At 40.2% G+C, this 20,776-nt stretch overlaps 3 protein-coding genes across 3 annotated transcripts; 1 reads left to right on the top strand and 2 right to left on the bottom strand.

The window, feature by feature from the left end:
- Positions 1 to 62: 62 nt before the first annotated feature.
- tmem50a (transmembrane protein 50A) lies at positions 63 to 3,302 on the bottom strand. The gene is made up of 7 exons (XM_071524703.1): positions 3,171 to 3,302; positions 2,531 to 2,636; positions 2,130 to 2,242; positions 1,805 to 1,872; positions 1,392 to 1,484; positions 956 to 1,016; positions 63 to 845 (listed from the first exon to the last, which is right to left on the bottom strand). Exons 2-7 carry the CDS (start codon positions 2,630 to 2,632, stop codon positions 800 to 802), a joined length of 483 nt encoding a protein of 160 aa, XP_071380804.1. The 5' UTR covers positions 2,633 to 2,636; positions 3,171 to 3,302; the 3' UTR covers positions 63 to 799.
- A 1,116-nt stretch (positions 3,303 to 4,418) lies between these two features.
- mgst3b (microsomal glutathione S-transferase 3b) lies at positions 4,419 to 6,639 on the bottom strand. Its single transcript, XM_071524733.1, has 4 exons — positions 6,418 to 6,639; positions 6,145 to 6,267; positions 5,777 to 5,849; positions 4,419 to 4,800 (listed from the first exon to the last, which is right to left on the bottom strand). Exons 1-4 carry the CDS (start codon positions 6,541 to 6,543, stop codon positions 4,700 to 4,702), a joined length of 423 nt encoding a protein of 140 aa, XP_071380834.1. The 5' UTR covers positions 6,544 to 6,639; the 3' UTR covers positions 4,419 to 4,699.
- Positions 6,640 to 7,363: 724 nt separating this feature from the next.
- rsrp1 (arginine/serine-rich protein 1) lies at positions 7,364 to 11,198 on the top strand. The gene is made up of 5 exons (XM_071524720.1): positions 7,364 to 7,549; positions 8,057 to 8,615; positions 8,802 to 8,986; positions 10,365 to 10,445; positions 10,830 to 11,198. The coding sequence occupies exons 2-5, from the start codon at positions 8,066 to 8,068 to the stop codon at positions 10,989 to 10,991; spliced, it is 978 nt and encodes a 325-aa protein (XP_071380821.1). The 5' UTR covers positions 7,364 to 7,549; positions 8,057 to 8,065; the 3' UTR covers positions 10,992 to 11,198.
- Positions 11,199 to 20,776: the final 9,578 nt, after the last annotated feature.

Raw genomic sequence — 20,776 nt, 5'->3', positions numbered from 1 at the left:
ATTTTTACAGGTGCAAAAAAAATAAACGAGGATGAACTGTGGGAGCAGGAAAGTACGACTCATTTTCTCCTTAGAATGTTTGTTTAATGCTGCCATGGTTGTCGAAAAATGACCTCATGGTTTGGTTATTACACAGGCAAATGTATAAGCATTGCAGTCAAATACATATCTCAAGTACACACACAACACGCTACAGTTGTGAAACATGTCATGTCAGTTCAGCAGTATAATCAATTTAACCTTCAACAATAAACCTGTATGACTGCAAAGTTTAAGACCCCACATTGTGTTATTTCAGGAAAAATACAAACAACTCACCGCATATGGTTACATTCAGTAAATATGTGTGTACATTATGAAATATTGCTCTCAATGATATTTTGTACCTCAATAACTTATGTTATTCCCACTCGACAGAGAACAGTTCAAATTAATGGACTGCACAGAAGTATAGCCAAAAGAAATGTGGACAGTTTGTGGTAGTGAGGCTCCCAAGATACACAAGTCAAAGTTGTAAACCATTGTAACAACATGGCTCCACAATTTTGGAGTGCAAAGAGACACATGTAAAGATGTGCCATGTTTGGAAAAATTCATAAACTTTCAAGGAATCCATAATGACAATTTGTGCTTAGAAAGTTATGATTTAGCCTGTATACAGCAAAGGGTATAAATTAAACATGTTAATTTGAAGGCTAAAAAAGTCAATATATAAAGTGAATAACTGCTAAAGCATATTGTTTTACACAATATAGAAAGCAGAGTATAGAACATTGGACAAAAAGACACACAGAGTCCATCACTGCCACAGGTCCTCGGTACGTCCAAACTTGAAGACCAAGCCCCTAAATCAGAAGAGTGGATTGTTATAATATCAAACAATTTACACAAAATACTTGTGCTGATACGGTATAAATGGGTTGAAATATGACACCTCTGATTATGATTAACTTACCCAAAGAAAATGAAAGCGTTTTGGAAGAAAATGGCAATACCAGGGTACACAACAGGCTTCTCTGTAAGAGACATACAAATATACAGATGTTACAAAAATAGGCTTGATGTAGTATTTGAAACAGTGTGAGTTTACATAATATATGAAGTGCTATACACTGAACTATATTTTTGTAACATTGTATTTACTGTACACATGATTATTCAGCTACTGCAACGTACTCAATTATCTGTGATCTCTACAAACTGCAATAATATTTTGCATTGACATGAAAAGTGATTTAAAGTGTTTTGTACCGTTGACTCTTTAGAGCTACTACATGCATAACATTGCCTATTACTAAGGAGCTTGATACTATAAAATGCTTCTCACTATCACAGCCCACAATCGATTGCTGTATAGTAAGTGCACATTGAGATGGGCCAAGTAGACTTACGAGGCACTACGAAGCCTCCGAACAGGATCCACATGGAGGCAATGAGGGAGCCAAAAGCCAGCATGAAGCCAATGAAGAGCCACACGCGAGCTCCTGCACACAGAGATAAGGAAGGGCGGGTTACTCAGTCAGTACGCGTTTGTGTGGGAGTGGGTCTGTTGCAAACTGACTGGAGTTACAGCACAAGTAAAAAACAGAGATCTCTGGACTTCCAATCCAATTAAAGACAGACAGCATTAGGGTCATCAGCTGACCAGTGAAGAGGTCAGACATTTTAACTGAGTGCATAATCCCTTCGAGTGTCACAGCCCAGCCCACGGCTTTGCGGAGGGGGGGGGGGGGTATTTCAAGGAACATTTCTTCACGTAGAAAGAAGGAAAAGAAAATGTGCCTGAGGATCATCATCCACACACCTGTCTGTCCCATGCAGCCTTCACTGTAGCTGTCTCCTCTCACTTGTCCATTTGACACAGCATTTATCCTAGACAGGTTCATAAGAACAAAAAAAAAGAAAAAAAAGAATCACAAACACATCAGAAGCTACTTTGCACATTGTTTTTTTCCTGGTTTCTTTTGTTCTTTTGTCACTGACTTCATGGTAATCATTGGAATAATAAGTATGCCTGCCTTTAAAAGAGTTGTAAAAGGCATATCTGAAGGTCTCAAACTTCAAAAACTGAAGGATGTACAACTTTCAAGAAGGAAAAATGAAAGAAAAAGCTGAGAAGATTGTCTTACATGAGAAAGGCCAATGTGGCAATGACTCCACAGGTGTGATAGGCATGATGAAACTGTGCCTCATCAGGATATTTCACTGCTGCATCAATGATGATCCACCAACCAGTGAAGAACTGCAACGACACGAGTTAAGATGTAGGAGTCGAATGGCACTTTAATGACATGTGAAGCTTCAAGTCTATGTAAAATGGAAGATTTCCTTTTTAAATTAGCATTTGGAATAATGGCTCTTCCTCCTAATACCCTCCAAATACACCATTGTTAAAGATGAGTCCACTGCTCAACATATACTGATGATTGGTAACTACAATCAAATGCAGATCAAAAACACAAATCTCACTTGGTACATCTCCCTCTGATGCTACAGTCTGTTTGAATAGCTGAGGAGAATGACAACATACCAGGACTCCAGCAGCTATGGATGCAATGGTGTTTCTTCTCTCTCCCCAGTCCACATTGCACTCGCAGTCTCCACACCGGATTCCGTCTAGAAACCCTGACATGACTCTGGGAAAACAGGGGGAAAAAGGGGGTTAGGTCCAACAAGATGTAGGCCAGCGATGTAAAACGACACCAACCGCAGAAGCTACATAGAAAAAGCCAAAGTCATCTCGAAAGTAAAAATGTCATCATACCCAACGCCCAGGCAAATAAAGTACTCAAACTGACCCATAAACTCTGATAAATCAACTTATATCCTTATGCGCAACCGTGGTACAGGGATGATGATGCTCAACTAATCGCTGGCTCAAACACAAAGTACCAACAATCGCGTAAATCCATATTTTCAAACACAATGAATACCTCCATACTTCAGTTTGATAACCGAGCAGTCGATATATCCAGTCTGTATGTGTCATAACAAACAGGATAGTCAGACGTTAAAAAGACTGCTGTATCGCCAGAGCCTTTGTTCATGATTTTGGCAGCAACAAACATTTCCTTGGAGGCTGCTTCATGTTACGAAATGGCACAAAATAATAACATAACTCGAAAGACAACGGCATTGTCAGGCGAAAACTTACATCCCAGCTGTATTACCTTATTGTTATGTCGTTTTTAACGGGAACAGTGCCTTGTCTTTTCGGTTTTTGATGTGGACCCCCTAGATATTACCTACTTTGCTTCCGAGAGAGAGCTCAGTCGTGCACATGCGCAGTCCATCCACACCCATTTGATGATACGGCCCGGAGAGAAGAGAACCTCAGTGGCTGAGGGTAGTGGTGCGTTCAGGTGCTGGCTGAACAATTGGTAATTCCGAGCTATACACACAGGAACGACATTAATAAGTGGTAATTACGACTTGGGAAAACGGAATCTGAATCTCCTATCATAACCGACTTGCTGAAATCTGACGTTTAATTAGGCGAGAGCATGGAAGCCGTTTTCCCGTGCACATTTTCTTCCCTTCTGTCCAAAACTGCAGCACAATAGCTCTGTGCCACTTGATTTATATATACTTTATTTATACTTGATTTATATTGACAATAAAACAACACACGCCAAAAACGACCTTTGTTACAGTGCCGACGTTGTTGTCATTTAGAACAAAAGCACTTGAATGCGACCAAGTCCAAAGCATTTATGATTGGTCTAATCGAAAGTACGAGTTTAGGAATACCATGAAGGCAGCATAGGAGATGCGCATTTTGTAGAGACAGACCGGTGTAACATATGGATACACCGGTCTGCAGTAACAAACTGGCAGAAGTCAGAACAGACCCTATTCCTCTACATCAGTTTTCAAATATACAAAATCAGTATTGAATTTTTATAGATGTGGAGGTAATTTTGGTTCTGAGACTAGAAATACGTGTAGCAGTTGCCTCTTGAATATACAGATGTCGTAATATATGGACAATGAGGCTTGACTTGCAATTATCATTACGATTTATTATTAGTTTCTGTCTATCTTTGTAGTGGGAGCTGTTAATTCAGTTTTCCAGCGGTGGGGGGTGCACAGCAGCAGCTAAATGAATGTAACAGAAACGCTGTTTAAATGGTTGAATAACATGGTTATGTCAGTGGAAACATATTTCCAGCAACAGGAATCAGAATATGGATCTATATTAATGTTTGTCAAGATTTTCTTCTGTAGACTCTGTTGAAGCCGTTTGCTGTATTCCTATTGATGGGAGATTTGTCCTGGAGAGATCATGTGTGAGTCACATGGGCCTTGATGCCTTCTGCTGATCCTTTTGTTGCTCACACTGGAATACTTGTATTAGTGAATAGACTTGTAGTATAAAGAAAAATTATGGAGCTCAAGCACACCTGGGCAAACTGTCAATCAGTGTCTACTTTATTGTATATCATACAGTGTTTGCTTGTTAAATGGAACAGAAGTTTACAACAAATATTGGAACAAAAGACATCATCAAAAACATAAAAAAAATGAACTGGCACACTGAATGTGTTCAGCTTTACATTTGTATGAGAGCAGCATTTACAGAATTGTACATCTAATTAATAGACAATACTTGTACATTTGAATATGGTCATACAAGCTAGTATAGATGAGTAGGCTGTTTTCAGTCAGACGGGAAAATACAAGATGAAAATCAGCGAACCTAAAAGACTCCAAGCAGTTGCAAAGCCACAGCTATGGAGAGAATGATGACTCCTAAATATCCAATGTACCCATAGGCACCATTCATCCTCTTGGCTGGATCTGGAAAGACAAATAAAACAGAATAACCTATAATATTGATGTTGGAACTATATGACCTTGGTTAAGCACCACAAACAAATACTTGGTAGGCGCATCCTTTCATTGATCCAGCAGAAACAAAATAAAACTAATTTTGACCAAAACACAACTATATTAAACTTAAAAGTGATAAAGTGATTTAGTATTATTTATTCATACTCTATTTGTTCACTAGAGGTCAGATTTTGAGAATTTTAACACTCAATATTTTGCAGATAATAGATGTAATATATGTTGCTCCATTTTAGCTTACCAGAATGATTACCCTAATTCAGACTCACAGTTTAAAAAAAGCTAAAATAATAGATGTGGATCTGTGTTAAAAGTGTCTTAATTTCACAACCTTTTGCTCATACCCTATCACTCTCTTGTGAATGATTAAACCAAACTGGGTGAAGAGCAATAGAGACGGAGGTTCAGCCAATTACTGTGCTGCAACTTCTGTGGCACCTGCACTGCTGCCTTTACATCTTAATGTGTTGTCAGTGTTATTTTGTGGAAATCAGAAACTAATCATCTCAGAGTGTGATCTCATAAAAAAAATCACAAATGAAAGGAATTTATCACACCAGTAAGTATTGGAGTAATTATTACCACTTTATTACCAGTGATGTAATGGTAGATAAGAAGGTGGGTGAACTATGACCTCCAGTTGTTTGCTCATAACAAAGCAAACAACCACCAATACAAAAGCATTAACCTATGCTTTTTTTCTTAAATGTCTCTATCTTCATATAACTTACATCAGTTTTCATACTATTTACTGTACTTTAGTATACATAGCATCAACTTTATACTATATGTATTTTTACAACAGATTTATGTCAGAAGGTGGGTAAACTCTGTTCCACAAATAAAAGGTTGGGTCAGCTGAGGTTAGGTGGGTTTACTCTCCATTACTTCCCTCATTATTACACTGGTACACTTGCAGTCTTACCTCCTGTGTAGTAGCCCCAGGCATAGGAGAACCTACTGGTCACCCAGATGGTTCCCAGCACAGCTGTTGTTAACTGAGATTAATGAGAGAATGAGAATAAAAAAAGGGGTGTTAGGCCTACAGTCTGCAGGAAATATGCTAAGTCATTGTGACATTGTCTTAGGGGCTTGGCTCGTTCCGTTATCTGGAGAATTTATGCCAAAGATCACCAGAATGGCTTGCCCCTCCCACATTATGGTGTGGGGGATTTATGCGTACGAATAAAGAGGAACTTAATTGCTTTCATATGGTGCAACAGATTAACATACCAAGTGTGGCCAAATAAGATAAAGTGTGTGAGGGAATATCAAAGCCTGGCTGGTACATACTGGATAGACAAGAGCTGCAATGGTCTGGAAGACAAGCCACTGTGGGTAAACCTCCAGGGTGTTTTGGTGTGCTCTCTGGATACAGTTGAACACCTGCTCCTTGTCACTGTACATAGTAGGATACTGCAAAGGAAGATGAAACACGAGTTAAAGTTAATGCATGGTAAATGCACATTGACCAGAAACATAGATAGAAAAAGCTTTTAAACAATCCAAAATTCACTTTACACTACTCAATTATCCACAACTCCAATGAAGACAAACTTGTACTACCTTGACATCGTACTTCTTTCTGGCGGCCCCAACTTTGACTCCAAGATAACACAACATTATCCAGCTATAGAGGTAAGTCAGTATGACATATCCGAAGCTGGGCGGCAAAACCTGCAGGATATCCATCTCTACTCAATATGGTCGTACGTCTCTACTGGAAACCAAAAGCCTCTGCGGAGTGCAAAGGTATCGAGGAGACTGCCAAGCGACGGTTTATGGTCACAGCGGGAGAAGCAGGAAGCAGCCAAGTAAACAATAGGTTATGTAAAAGATCGCGAGATTCTATCGCTAGTGGTTTGCGGTTACATTTAAAGGGCAACACCACAAAATTTTTAAAACGAATTTCCTGTTTTTCCTGTTAGATAATCTAGTCGGCGTGGTTGAACCATATTGCTTGAACATGAACAAGTCTTCCCCAGAACTCAAAACTAGATAAACAGGACTCTAATCCTAATATGTCACCCTGGTATGCAGGTTCTTCATAAACAAAAAAAATGACATTTTGTTTTGTCTAAGCTTTTCTAAACAAATTAGTTTGCTATGGGTATAATGCAGTGTTGTAATTTATAAAACAGTATATATGCGTCCTTATTGCCATACAACTATTCTGGGAACTATTAGGTCAGGACAAACTATTTTCTATCAATATCATTACTGGCTGTTTATCTTTGCAGAAAACAGACCGATCTGTCCGAGGGCACAGAAAATGTTTGAATGCTATAGTTCAGATCAATCCCTCAAATAGGATCTCGTAGTGGGTTAGAATAGTGCATTTTGAATTTAATACAATGTGTTCCTTAATGTGGGGAAAAAAACCCAATAACAAACGCGTATGCGCAAATCCTGCGCCAGGCTGACCCTCGTGAATGACCCCCATGTTTGGACGAGTGGAATTTTCCAGTAACGAAACACAAACGCCCTCCTTGCCCTCATTTCTACGACGACGCCAGATGGTGTAACACCGAGGAGAACTAGACGTCTGCATTTTGAAACATTTAGCTGCAAAATTGAGTATTTTTCTTTATACTACATTTGCTTTAATTCCTTCTTGTGATAATTTGTGAAGACGACTCTCAAGATCTCCTTAATAACGTCCAGAACTGAACAAACGATTCAAGGCTCATTCGATTCGGTAAGAAATGCAACGTTGCCGTTAGCTAACCTAGCACAGCTTGTGTTTAACTAACTTAGTAAACCTGTAGTCAAACTGTTGCTTTTAGTTATAAATATTTGGAGATATATGTGCTTTGTTCTAGGATGACAAAATCAGTTTTGAACAATACTTTTTAAATGAACAATCAAACACTTGTAAGCCGAAAGTCAGGAACAGACCGTAGCATATTAAGCTAGTCAGGCTAGCTTGGGTTTGCGTCATTCTGGAAATTTCCAGTTCAAGTAGGCCAGCTGTTGCAGTTACGCTACACTGCTGTCCCGGCAGGGGGCAGCATTGAGTAAACCTTTGTTATGCAACTCCAGCCATAGGCCTTCCTTATCAGGGCACGTCTATAAATGTAATTGCATGAGCTTGCCACTGACGACAAGAGGAAAATATGGCAACATTCACTGTTTATATTTCTTATGGTCAAAAGTGACACAGTGGCCTTGTGCATGTTGGTAATTACTTTTAATCTCATTTCAGTCCTTGTAGATGATCAAGATGATGACTAAGGGACAAGATTCACAGTCTGAAATGGCCTACGCTCGTCGGAGTGACGGTATCAGTGTGATCTTTGACCAGGACTCGCTGCCCAGCTCCACCTCTCCCCAGTCTCGTTCTCGCTCCCGATCCAGAAGCAGCCGTGTCAGCAGCGGCTCCTCTGGCTCTAGCCGCAGACCACGTGAAGCCCACAGGAGACGACACAGGTCTTCATCCAGCTGTTCGTCCACTTCCTCCTCACCCAGCAGGAGTTCCCCCTCCCGTCCCAGATCCCGCTCTCACCCTCGGTGCCACAGACCCTCCTCCCGCTGTCGCTGTGGCAGCCATCACAGATATGGTAATGGGCACCGCCGCCGCCGGTCCCCACTGCGCCGTTACAGGTCACGCTCCAGGTCTGTCAGCCAGAGGAGGACGTACAGGAGGTTTGTGGGTCGCAACAGATGCAGGGTTTCCCAATCCCCGTCCCGAACCTCCAAGACCTACAGGAGCCGCTCAGGGTCCAGATCTTCAGGACGCTCTGCTGTCAGCTTGAGCTTGGATGGTAAGATTCTTTAGATAACAGATTGGGTTAATCATTACTCATTATACTTGTCATTTCACATTTTGATTAACCCACACTCTGATGTTGACTTTGCTCTGTTAGATTACAGTTCAAAGAGGCAAATTTGAGTTAACAGAAAGGTGGTTAAACAACTCAAGTCATTTATGTTTGTTTTGTGCTGTCCAGATAAAAGGGAACTCCGCAGAACTGCGAAAGCCAACGCCACCAAGATCCTAGGAGTGGAGCAGCTGGAGAGCCCAGAGAGTGTGAAACCCATCCTGCAGGAGCAGCCAGTGGAGTCCAAGTCAGCCACACCAGAACCAGAGGCATGGGTGAGACCAGAGAGTGTCCCTGAAAAGACTCCGTCACAGGTGGGTGTCAGTAGAGAGTGAATATGTTAGCTCTGCATTCAACACATCACACAGCAAAGTGGAGGCTATGTTTAGGATTTTAACCATTGAATGATTTATTTCAAGGCCTAGAAGTAAGTACTTTTCTTTCCTTTATGACACATCATATTTTGAGGAGTACACAAGTCATATTGAGAATTTCAAGGACAGTATATAGCTTTTCACAGCAGTTGTAGTTGAAAAGGAAGGAAAAGAGTGCACTGATAGGTCTTTGGCAGCAGCAACACTAATAGCATTTTACTTTTATTCAAAAGTAGCTCCTAGCTGTCACATTTTTCCAGAAGCTGCAACTCATAATATCTAAGTCAGACACAACCTTACTTGTCTGCAACTATCTGCTGATAAGCTCTAGGTCTGTTCTGATGAATTGCCTGTGTCTTGTGTTAACCCTTGGACCCCTGAGGGAACACACATACTGTCTGTATTTATCCCTGTCTTCGTAGATCACATGACAGTGGTCTCCTTCACTCATCGGCACCTCGGATTAGGAGAATAAGAGGGCAGTCATGTGACTTGGGTGACGGCATATGTGTTTGCGTGAAAGGTTAACTGATGACTCTTGTAATGTTCACAATGAGTAGTTTATGAACTAGAAGTTTGCATTTCCAACAAGAATACACAATATTAATTTTTTCACTCACTTATTTTCAAACATGTACTCATTCCTTACAAATGCTAATTACACACAAAGAAATAGAAGATACAGTTGCAATGCATAATTCTATTACAGACTGCATACTTAACATAGTTTGACATGCTAGGATTTTGACATTACAGAAATGTATGTGTGCTTGCAGTTGAAATGGGTCGTTGTTATTTAGCAGAATCTCCCCACTCGCTGAAGGAGCGCAGGCGTGTGGACTGCATTATAGTGACTGTATTCCTGTCAAGAGAGCTAAAAACAGACGAAGAACTCCCTCTCTCCATATGCCAAAGATAAGTTGGTACACAAGGCGTGTGCTGAATGGGGCTGGGAAACCTGCGTCACCATCATTCTGCCACTCTAGACAGAGAAGAGATCCTTTTTTTCTTTAATATTTTGGTTGCCATTTTTTGTTTTTGTTCTGTCTTTGCTCCAAGATCTATCCTTGAAGCCTTCATTTAATGGGCGAGCCTAGTCTTTGACAGCAGTGTGAGGAAAATGTGCATGAGAGCTGCAGTTTGTTGAAGCTAACACTTCTAGAGAATGATTTATTGATACAATAGATCTGCTTTTCTCATTAATCATGGAACTTGAGATATACATGTATATAAACTTCACAAACTGCCAAAGCTCAATCTGTCTTCAGTTTTACGCTTTTATCTAACTAGTTCTCTTTGTTCTGTCTCTTTGAAACAGAGCAGTGAGACGGAGCCCGACGAGGATGTCCCCAGTCCAAAGATGTCCCCAAAAAGGAAAATCATCTCTTTCAGCATTCATGTAAGTGACTTAAAAAATGGTTGTTTCTGCCAGTATTTCCTGAAGTTTTTCATGTCAAGAACTCCCAGTAGATCCACATTAGGCTACAGACTCCCACCTGTTTTGGTTTTGTATTTGGGTATGATTAAGTAGAAAATTGCATAACTGCAGGAGGGGTAATTACAGTGTGGAGAGTGAAACTTGAAATCACAATATTCCTCCTTACACATTCTCACAATGTGCTAATTTGTAGGGAGCAACAGAGTATTTTTGCTGGTCCCTTGGAACACCTTCAGGCCCCACTGGAGGCTCCTGGAGCCAAGTTTAAGAACCACTGTTTTATACCAACCTGAATATTTACATATTCTCATGTCTTTTTTTTCTTCTCCCATCTTGTCCCTTCAGAACTCTGTGGCCAAGCCAACAGTGGCAGCTCCGTCAAGTGCTAAGGTAACTCCCAGAATGGACAGCATTGAAAGCCGGAAGCCCTACGGCCACTGGGTTCCCATCAGAAGGACAGGCCGAACCTCCCTGTCACGCAAACACACGCTCACCACATCACGCTAGTGTGGCAGAGTACACGGACACTGTAAATACTGTAAATAGTTGTACATAATTAAGGACAATCTGAATTCATGGCAGATGTTTTCTTTCAGATGTAAAAGGGAGTTAAGTGGGAAGAAGAATTGGAAGATGTCGCTCAGGTGGGATTTTCTTTTCCCCTTTCGTTGTGTATTGTGCTATTCAGAGGTTCAATAAAGATATTTATTTAAAGTTTGTTTCTGTCCATTTTGTAACCCTTTGCATAATCACTCATCAGCATTGTCAGTGGCTCTGATCCTGAAACAGAACGTGTTTGTATCTTTCAAGTGTCCAGGGAAAAAAACAAAAAGGCTATACTTTAAATGTGATTGGTTTATCAGATCATCATGTTTCTGAATTTCAAGGCCCATCTGTGACTCCAGTGACTCCTTTTTATCACTCAAAGAGGACAATCAAAGCGCCCCTTTGTAATAATACTACCAGAATGAAAGCAATGAGTGCATTTAATTGCACATTAATATTCTGGTATTTGGGAGACTTGAGTAGGCCAATCAATTTTTGAGTTGTATGTAAATAAAGTAAAAGTAATCCATTCATGATAGCTGGGTTATGCCAATATTAGTGAAGCTACAGATGTACTTAAATATCCTAACATCTACAGTTTTTGTGGTCTGTATGGTTTCATGTTCTGTGGTAGTATTCAGTTTATTCATGGAGACATATTTGTGAAAGGGATATTTAAAATGCAAACCAGTAGCATATACAGAAAATGACCTAAACTAGGATATGTTTAAACATGTAAACATGTAATGTCATTGTATTTTGGCAATACAAGACAGCTGCATTTCCTATGATGACCACACTATGTCAGCATCATCACAGATATGCAGAAGCCCTGACTGAAGTAAATGCATCACTTGTATCCCAAAGGGTATTAGGGGTTGGAAATGTTTTTAAACTTAAATTCATTTAGATTGAAGGCTGCAGTTGATGCAGTGCAATAATTACAATTACAATTTCCATCTGGCAGATGCTTTTATCCAAAGCGAAGTACACATGAGATTTTAATACAACACAAGCAAGGATCTAGTGAGGAGAGAACAACGAGAGTAAGTGCCATAAAGCTAAGTTCTAGTTCGACAGGCATAGGTGCTACGAAGCAGTGCATAGAGGCTATATATATATATATTTTTATTTTTTATTTTTTTTAAGCAATTACACAGTCCATCAGGTGAAAAGGTGATCACTAAAGAGCTGGGTCTTTAGCCTTTTCTTAAAGATTGAGAGGTCCTCTGCGGGTTGAATGGAGTTTGGTAACTCGTTCCACCACCAAGGAACCACAGAAGAGAAGAGTCTGGAGACTTGGGCCTTTTTGTGGTGGCAGCACCAGGCGCCACTCCTTGGCAGAGCATAGTGGGCGGGAGGGAGCGTAGACCTGAATGAGGGACTTCAGGTAGGTGGGAGCTGTTTTGGTTGCTGCTTTGTAGGCGAGCATCAAGGACTTGAACTTGATGCGGGCAGCAACTGGGAGCCAGTGGAGGGATATGAACAGCGGAGTGATGTGCTGTTTTGGGCTGGTTGAATCATCTGTAGAGGTTTGAGCGTACATGCCGGGAGCCCTGCCATTAAGGAGTTGCAGTAGTCAAGGCATGATATTACAAGGGCCTGTACTAGGAGATGTGCTGCATGTTCAGACAGGTAGGGTTTAATCCTCCTGATGTTGTACAGGGCAAATCGACATGACCGAGCAACGGAAGCCATATGCTCCTTAAAGGTTAGTTGGTCATCAGTCATGACACCCAAGTTTCAGGGAGTTATGACTGGCTGGCACCGGGGTTGCTGATGTTGTTAAACAGTCCGATGGCCGCCGGCACAAAGGAACGCCTGAGGCGCTCTGTCCTACATCGTGGGAGGAGGAGCCTGTGGCTGAAGCTGCTGCATCAGCCTCAGCTCGTCATAGAGAGGGTGAGAGGGGTTCACCAGGATCTGGCTGGGATGACAAGGAGCTCAGTCTTTGATAGGTTCAGCTGAAGGTGGCGTTCCTTCATCCATGCCGAGATATTGGCGAGGCATGCCGATATTCGTGCCGAGACTGTGGGGTCGTCTGGCGGGAATGATAGGAAGAGCTGGGTGTCATCAGCATATGAATGGTATGAGAAGCCATGTGAGCAGATGACTGCACCAAGTGAGGTGGTGTATATTGAAAAGAGAAGGGGTCCAAGCACTGACGCTTGAGGTTCCCCTGTGGACAAGCAGTGCGATATAGACACTTCCCCTTTCCAAGACACTCTGAAGGATCTCCCTGAGAGGTAGGACTCAAACTAGCGGATAGCAGATCCTGAGAAGCCAAGCTCAGCGAGTGTGGAGAGGAGGATTTGGTGGTTAACCGTGTCAAAGGCAGCCGAAGCCGTCCGCGTTTGAAGCCAGACTGGTTAGGATCATACAGGTTGTTCTCAGAAAGGAATTCAGAGACTTGATTAAAGACTGTGCACTCAAGTGTCTTGGAAAGGAAGGGGAGGAGTGAAACCGGCCTATAATTTTCAACCTGAGATGGGTTGAGTGTAGGTTTCTTTAGCAGCGGGGTAACCCAAGCTTGCTTAACCTCCTGAGACCCAGCCATTAATTTTTGTCTTCTCTAGAGGACATTAAGTTTGTATTTGTATCCTCCAGACCATTCATGATATCATGATAATGGCTGCTGTGCCTGTAAGAGCTCATCATGGGCTTTAAAATTATGTAAAACGTTTGTGAACTTGTACTTCCTGTTTGGCTGCTATTCCAATAAGGACGTTTTATGGACTAAGGAAAGTTAAGCCTTTAAAGTTCTAATTTAAATGATTAAAGTTTAAACATTTAAATTGTTTCTTGTACGTGAACACCCAAGGAACAGTTTTAGTGAGTTTTCAGTAACGTGTAACTTTTTTAAACATGAAATGAAAGCCTATTTATATAATGTCCTCTGTAGAGGACACTGGGTCTCACTTTCTATATTTTCCACCCTCTGCACACAATAGGACAGTTATTTTCTTGTTTTTTATACATAATCTGTGCCTAATAACTGAACTGCCTAGACATTCTGACCCCCTATTCTAAAGTGAGGGTTTCTTTTAATCTATTAGTAGCTACCAAGGCATTTATTATGGGATCAGAAGTGGTTAGGACGTATTAATGGACACCTAATATAAAGTGTTACTGAAAATCTTTAAAGTAATAGAATAAATTAGACAAACCAAAAACTTAGGGTAAATGTCCCTATTAAGCCCACATACCATATAAGCCCACTTGCAACTTCTGAGTCAAATAAAAAAAAACTACATCATCATTTTTTGCTGTGTGATGTTTCTTCCAATGAAGCTGCTTGTTACATAAATGACACTTTTTATTGTAAGCCAATCAGATTTGTCGATATTGAGTTATCGAAGCACATGTGTGACATGCGCCTGCTGATCCCAGAAGAAGTTGCAAAAAAACTTTGGTGATTTTGGTACCCTCAGAAGATAACATTTTTTGCATATTTCTACTCCTGTTTTTAGTAAATACTCATTTGTTATCAAAATTTAAGTGATTAGTGTTTTGAATAAGACATATGTTAGAATATTACTTGAATTAGAAATATTGTTTCTTTTGAAATCAAAATATGAGTTTTTGCATGCTAGCAAACAGACCACATGCTGCATCAATACAGTAGCTGCATAGTATGGTTCATTGCAATGACATAAAGCATGATAAGCATGTATAGTTTACATTTTTGTATGCAGTTTATATTATTATACTGTTAAATAGACAATAAATGTGTATGTTTATCTTTATTTATTTTTTAATTAACATTTTTACCTGGTGGGCTTAAAGGGGACGCTAGCAAAAAAATCACACTGTCTGGGGTGGATGTAAATGAGTATAGCTAATTACTTCTCTGCATGATAAATTTATACTTTTCATGTTATGTTAGTGCACCATATAGATTTATTTCATATAGTTTTTTTTTTTATGTCATGTGCGTATAATAAAATATTCTGTCTTTTAACCATAAATTCACTGATGTTCCCTTTAAGCCCACCTGCTCCCATTAAGCCCATTTGACTGTGTTTCAATGGGGTTTTTCTCCCTTTTGACCTTTGAACCATTTTCCTCCCTAATTTTGACCTCACCTGATGAATCAGCTCCATAATCCAGATAATTAATACCCATATTTAAATATCAGTGATGTTGCATAGGTCAATTCATTCTGGATAGGCCTATATTCTATCCTAACATTAACAATAATTTTTTAATCTTTACTTTTTAGATGTGTTTTAGTTTGAGATGACTAAAGTTAATAACTAAGTTAATAACTAAGTTATTGTTTAATTGTAAATCCTGAAATTGACTCATTTACTATCCTTAGAACATTAGTACTGAACCTGCAAACTGTTTTTCTTTCAGTCAGTCGGTCTTCAGAAATCTTCATAAAAACATCTGCACTTTCAACCAGCTGGCTGGACCAGAAATTTTGGCCAATTTCAAATGCCAACAGCACACCATAGGATAGAGATACAGACAAAATGACAACATATATTGAAAGATGAAGTATTGAAGAGTAATTTCCACTATAGTTTTGATTTTGTTCGTAAATAGTTTTTTGGCTACATTCCAAAGAAGACATGTTGTAAGTTTAGCTTTTTCTGCGTTGACAACACAGCAAAAAGGCTGGTCACGCCTATTTCAAATGCCATTTACAGGCCATAGGATAGGAGTGGAGACAAAATGAAAATAGCTATTGAGAGCTAAGAGATTACAGATTTGAATAGAACAAGTTTTATTGTTAAGATTTTTTAAATATATATATTTATTTATCAACAAATCATGAAGTGGGCTTATTTGGAACACCCATGGGCTTAAAGGGTATGTTAGGTACCCATTAAGCCAGGGGTGGGCAACATTTTTTTCCAGAGGGCCATACTGAAACACATTGCATTATGTTATAAATATGGACTCAAGGCAGACTGTTTTACAATTATCAAAATTTAATACACTGCGTTACTCTCTTGGCATATCAAATATTTAGATGTCCACTCTTGGTTAAAAACGTGACATTCAGAGTCAACTTTTCTCTTTTTTGAAGCATTCATCCTAACTGATTCAGTCATCACAACCGCTAACATTACTAACTTGTCACGTGAGGTGAGCAAGAGTCAACTTGAGGCCTTTAGTGTTGGTCCAATGTAGACAGCACCCTCTGTTGGAATCGAGTTAAATAGCAGTACAGACTTGTAGTCATTCGCCTCGAGATTTATTAACATAATGCTGCCTTTTATTGATTTTTTGGGGTTGTTTTGTTTTCCTTTGCAGGCCGGAATGAGATGGTCCACGGGCCGGGTCTGGCCCTGAGGCCATATGTTGCCCATGTCTGCATTAAGCCCATGCCAGACTTTTGACATATTTTGACAAATTAAACAATAAAAACATTAGAAATTGGTATAATTATTATTAACAGTTCAAATGAGAGATTAGACTTTCATTTTTAACTAAAATGTTCTCACTTAAATTGGGGCAGTATATATTAAAAATGTCTGAAAAGCAGATTTGGTTGGCTTAATAGGGACGTTTACCCTACCCTACATATCATTATCAGTCATAATAGTGCACTTAGTAGTGTTTAAGTGATGAGTTAATATAACAATATTAAGTGCATTGTATGATTGGATCATCATTTTATATGTACTGAGTCCTGATGTCCTCTGCAGAGCACATACTATAAAAAATAAATGAAAAAAAAAAATACTTTTTGAAGCTGTTGTAACTTGTTTTTATTACTCCAAACACTTATTATATATAAAGAAAATCAAAATTCAGGAACTTTTTTTCCCCTCTGGGTCTCAGGAGGATTTATAAGCAGTAGGGAACACACCAGTTGTGGGTGAAATGGCCTGCGGGAGGTTGGAGGGTATGGGGTCCAACGGACAGGTAGTGGGACTAGAGTCAAGCAGAAGCTTGGAGACTTGCTCCTCGGTGAGATGGGAAAATGAGAGGAGTGAGGCCCTGTTAGCTGGCGGCGGCAGACAGAGCTTGTCAGGCTCAGAGAACTGATTACTGACGGCAGAAACTTTATCGGTAAAGAAGGAGGCGAAGAGGTCAGCAGTGAGCTGAGGGTGGAGGTGGTGGAGGGTTGAGGAGTGTGTTAAAAGCTGAAAATATTTTTTGAGCGTCTTTGGCGCTGCTGATTTTGTCATGAAAAAAAGTGGTCTTAGCACTTTTTAAATGGGGGATAGGGCTGTTTAGGACATCAGTTCATGATGAATATTCATAATTGAAACCAAAAAGGAATATAGAAAAGAAACCATTTTTCAGAAGGTGACCATGGAGAGATGAGATCACTCACAGCTACTGTCTGGACTATAGACTTCTCCAGCCAAGCAAAGACAGCAATGGATCACTACTGTATTAGCCGAGTAAACAGGTTTACATTATGTCACCAAATTGTACAGTAATGTGGAAATAAGAATATCACACATATCGGATCATAAATTAGACCTACTCATGTGTGATCAATCAATAAGTTATTATGGCTCACAAGATATAGCTATGCGTAATGATGGCTGCTGTGGCACTGTTAGTAAGCAGTCAGATTTTTCTGGCCCATGATGATGATGACTGTAGTTTATGTCCAAACCAGGTTAAACGGGTGTGCATGCAATAAACATGGACAATGTCAGACTCATTCTCTGCTTACTAACAGCCACAGAAGCCACTGCATCGTTTTGCACAGCCATTACGCACCGCTATATATAGAGACCCATATAGTTTCATTAATCACACATGAGGTCTAATTTATGATCCGATTTGTGCATTTTAATATTTTGTTGTATTGGGGTCTTGGACATGAAATAGTCCAGGACCGTAGTAGTAGTGGTAGTGTAACTCAGCAAAGTGGAACTCACTCTGTCCCTTTGCTTTTCCTATCTTTCTTTCTTTTCTCTTCTGATGCCAGATTATTACTTTTTTTTAAGTATTTCTGCTCTAAGATTTTCCATTTCTGATGTGACAGAGTTGCTGCTCCCACCGGAAAGACACTCCCGTCGACCTAAAAACGTAACACTGCTGACACCGCGGGTTGGCTTTACATTTTATTTTGGGCATGGTTAACATATGTTATGTTACATAGGCGGCATTTTAGCCGTATGAGACAGAGCCATATATGATAATTTCACTGCAATTAAAATTGTGCATCTTTTGAATCTTTGGAATCTTGGAAATGCCAAAAAAATCTCCAGAGTGCCTATGAGCTGGCAATGAAAAACAGGATCTGTGAGATGAAACATGCGCATTGGCAAGAAGTAGAAAATCTTGAGGCAGAGATTGCCATGCAGAAGGAGGAGAAGGATGCCATCCACCCGGAGAAGGAAGCCCTCAAACAAAAAATGGAGGAAATGGTCAAGAAAGACCATGAGCAGACCATGAGGCTCAAGGCGGTGGAGGAGCTGGTGATCAGGCTGAAGCAAGAGAATGAGGAGAAGGAGAAGGCAGAGGAGGCCTTGACCAGCCACAATCTTTCTGGAGAGAAAGATGGAAAAGAGGTGGGAAAAGAACTCCACAAAAAGTCCAAGAAGCCTTCCATGATGAGGAGATTTTTCAAACTCATTACCCCAAAGAGGAAGGAGAAGAAAAATAACAAAAAGGACAAGATGGAGTCCGCTTGAGCTACTTCAAGCCAACCTTAGCACACTGACACCTGTGCTCACTCCCTCTCCTCACCCCATCACCCATTTACAACCCACCACCTGACACCCCCCCCCCCCCCCCCCCCCCCCCTTTACCTTGTATTTCCCCTTAATAAACGATATCACCAATGATATCTTTAAAATAATGCGCCTGTATTGTTTTAATTCTGTAAGTGGCTCTAAAGCCAACATTGTATTTAAGACAGCTGGACATACAATGTTGTAGAGAAAATATCAAAGCTGTGTTGGATCTATAGTTGTTTTTATGTTTTTATCGTATCAATTGTTTGTGTGGTTTTGCAATTTAAATGCTGTTGTCAAACTCAGAAATGAAAGTGGAACTGCTGTGGCACATTTACCTCATCCTGATGTCACATCATGACCTTGGAATAATAAAGTCCCATCTGACATGTTAGTAAAAAATAAGTTATTTATATAATGCAGCTCTAAAACATGTCTTAACATACTGCTGAATATAGATAGGATAAGTATGTGATTGAGACACATTGAGACTTGATTTAGACAGAGGATGGTATCGTTCCTACATTGTTATATTTGACATAAAACTCTGGTCAAAAATGATGACTAAATGGTCAGTTATCTGTTAGCTGGCAGGAGCTCTGCGTGTGTGTGTGTGTGTGTAAGTAAGAGAGAGACACAGAGAGTATGTGAGCTGAACGTTTAGGTAAATCGATTCTTCACCTGTTTTCCACCAGGCATGAGGAGAAACTGTGACCTGGCCGTATTTATTGATGTCCCCAAAGCTCTTGCCGGTAAAACCAGCCGCTAATGATAATTAATGCTAACCAACACACTTGGTACTTTGTGTGTGTGTGTGTGTGTGTGTGTAGGCAACAGTGTCTCTCACACCTGTGGCTATGGTGAATTTATCAACTTCCTGTACAGTCTAGAAAATGACTTGACGTATTTTAAGTCAATTCCCTACACACACACACACACACACACACACACCAGAAGCTTCATAAACATAGCTGCCAAGACTCCCTTGTTTCCTTTGTTGTTGAGTTCAGTATCAATTGCATTTCCACCCATTTCTGCTCTTAGAAAAAACAAAATTATTTTCACTGCAATAATCAGCAGATACAGATCTACATTGTAAAAAAAAAAAAAAAAAAAATGTAAATCAACTAAATGTTTCCTGAAACCACATTGTGTGGCTTCAGTGAACCACACTCACACGTTTTCTTCTGCTTTGTTTTCTTCCATCCTGCTTGGTTCCTCCTTTAGGACTGTCCAAATGATCAGAAAACACAACTTACACACACAGCTATAAAGGTTTCTTTTCCCGCCTTCTAAACTTCTAAAACAATAATGCTGTGACCCGGTCAGCAATGTTACAGGGTTTGAATAATGTAACCATAGCTGTGATCACATAGATCATGTGAAGTTTAAACATGACTAATACACAACCAACAGTTTAAAATCCATAAGTCGTTCTGTGCCAGTTTGAAGAGTGTGTCCTCCAACGCTCCCATACTAACCCCTCCCCCCTCTGCTGCCAGGTGTTTTGTACCTGCTGAACCCCCTCCTCACCTGCTTCGGCTCTCTCATAGCCTTCGGTCTTCTCCTTGGCACAGACAAAGACTCAAAACCTTTACTGACCGACTGCTATCTCCTAGATCAGAGCTTGTAATGGTTCAGAAGGTGCATAGAAGTAGAACACAAGAAGAGCTGATGAGTAAAACACTAGTTTGCAACACCAATCTGCTTGAGAGAGTCATGATCAATGATCCCCAAGAGGCAAGTCCACTGTCCTGTAAGTATTTACCAAGGTGTCCATACACCTGCTGTAATATAGCACAGAGGCGTTTCCACAAGTTAAGTCATGACACCTCAAACTATTTGGTGGTTTTAAATGAATGATTCACGCTGCTGTTTGCATCAAATTTCACACTGTAATAAACATGCCATACATCATCCAGAAGTCACAGCCACACTCACACAGCTCTTTTAATGCCAGTGGGACATTGGCAGGTGTACTGAAAACCACCTTTGTTCTGGAAGTAAACACAGACAATCGCCAAGTGTCTGCTAACATAAGAGTCACCTGACATTACCTAATAAGGTGCCATTATGGCTGCGCTTCTGCTG

This window comes from Centroberyx affinis, unplaced genomic scaffold, assembly GCF_046629955.1.
Source record: "Centroberyx affinis isolate AG114_WGS23_722 - 3 ecotype Tasmania unplaced genomic scaffold, CSIRO-AGI_Caff_v1 ptg001226l_1, whole genome shotgun sequence".
Lineage (NCBI taxonomy): Eukaryota > Metazoa > Chordata > Actinopteri > Beryciformes > Berycidae > Centroberyx > Centroberyx affinis.
The sequence above is the reverse complement of the archived record's forward strand: the minus strand, read 5'-3'. Positions and strand labels throughout refer to the sequence as shown.

Excerpts from the sequence above, each read along its gene's own strand:
- tmem50a (XM_071524703.1), bottom strand. The coding sequence starts at position 2,632 with ATGTCAGGGTTTCTAGACGGAATCCGGTGTGGAGACTGCGAGTGCAAT. Across the intron at positions 2,243-2,530 it reads CCATAGCTGCTGGAGTCCTG|TTCTTCACTGGTTGGTGGAT; the intron begins GTATGTTGTCAT and ends GTGTCGTTGCAG. Across the intron at positions 1,017-1,391 it reads CGGAGGCTTCGTAGTGCCTC|AGAAGCCTGTTGTGTACCCT; the intron begins GTAAGTCTACTT and ends TGTCTCTTACAG.
- rsrp1 (XM_071524720.1), top strand. The coding sequence starts at position 8,066 with ATGATCAAGATGATGACTAAGGGACAAGATTCACAGTCTGAAATGGCC. Across the intron at positions 8,987-10,364 it reads CTGAAAAGACTCCGTCACAG|AGCAGTGAGACGGAGCCCGA; the intron begins GTGGGTGTCAGT and ends TCTTTGAAACAG. Across the intron at positions 10,446-10,829 it reads TCATCTCTTTCAGCATTCAT|AACTCTGTGGCCAAGCCAAC; the intron begins GTAAGTGACTTA and ends TTGTCCCTTCAG.
- mgst3b (XM_071524733.1), bottom strand. The coding sequence starts at position 6,543 with ATGGATATCCTGCAGGTTTTGCCGCCCAGCTTCGGATATGTCATACTG. Across the intron at positions 6,268-6,417 it reads GAAAGAAGTACGATGTCAAG|TATCCTACTATGTACAGTGA; the intron begins GTAGTACAAGTT and ends CTTCCTTTGCAG. Across the intron at positions 5,850-6,144 it reads TTGCAGCTCTTGTCTATCCA|TTAACAACAGCTGTGCTGGG; the intron begins GTATGTACCAGC and ends CATTAATCTCAG.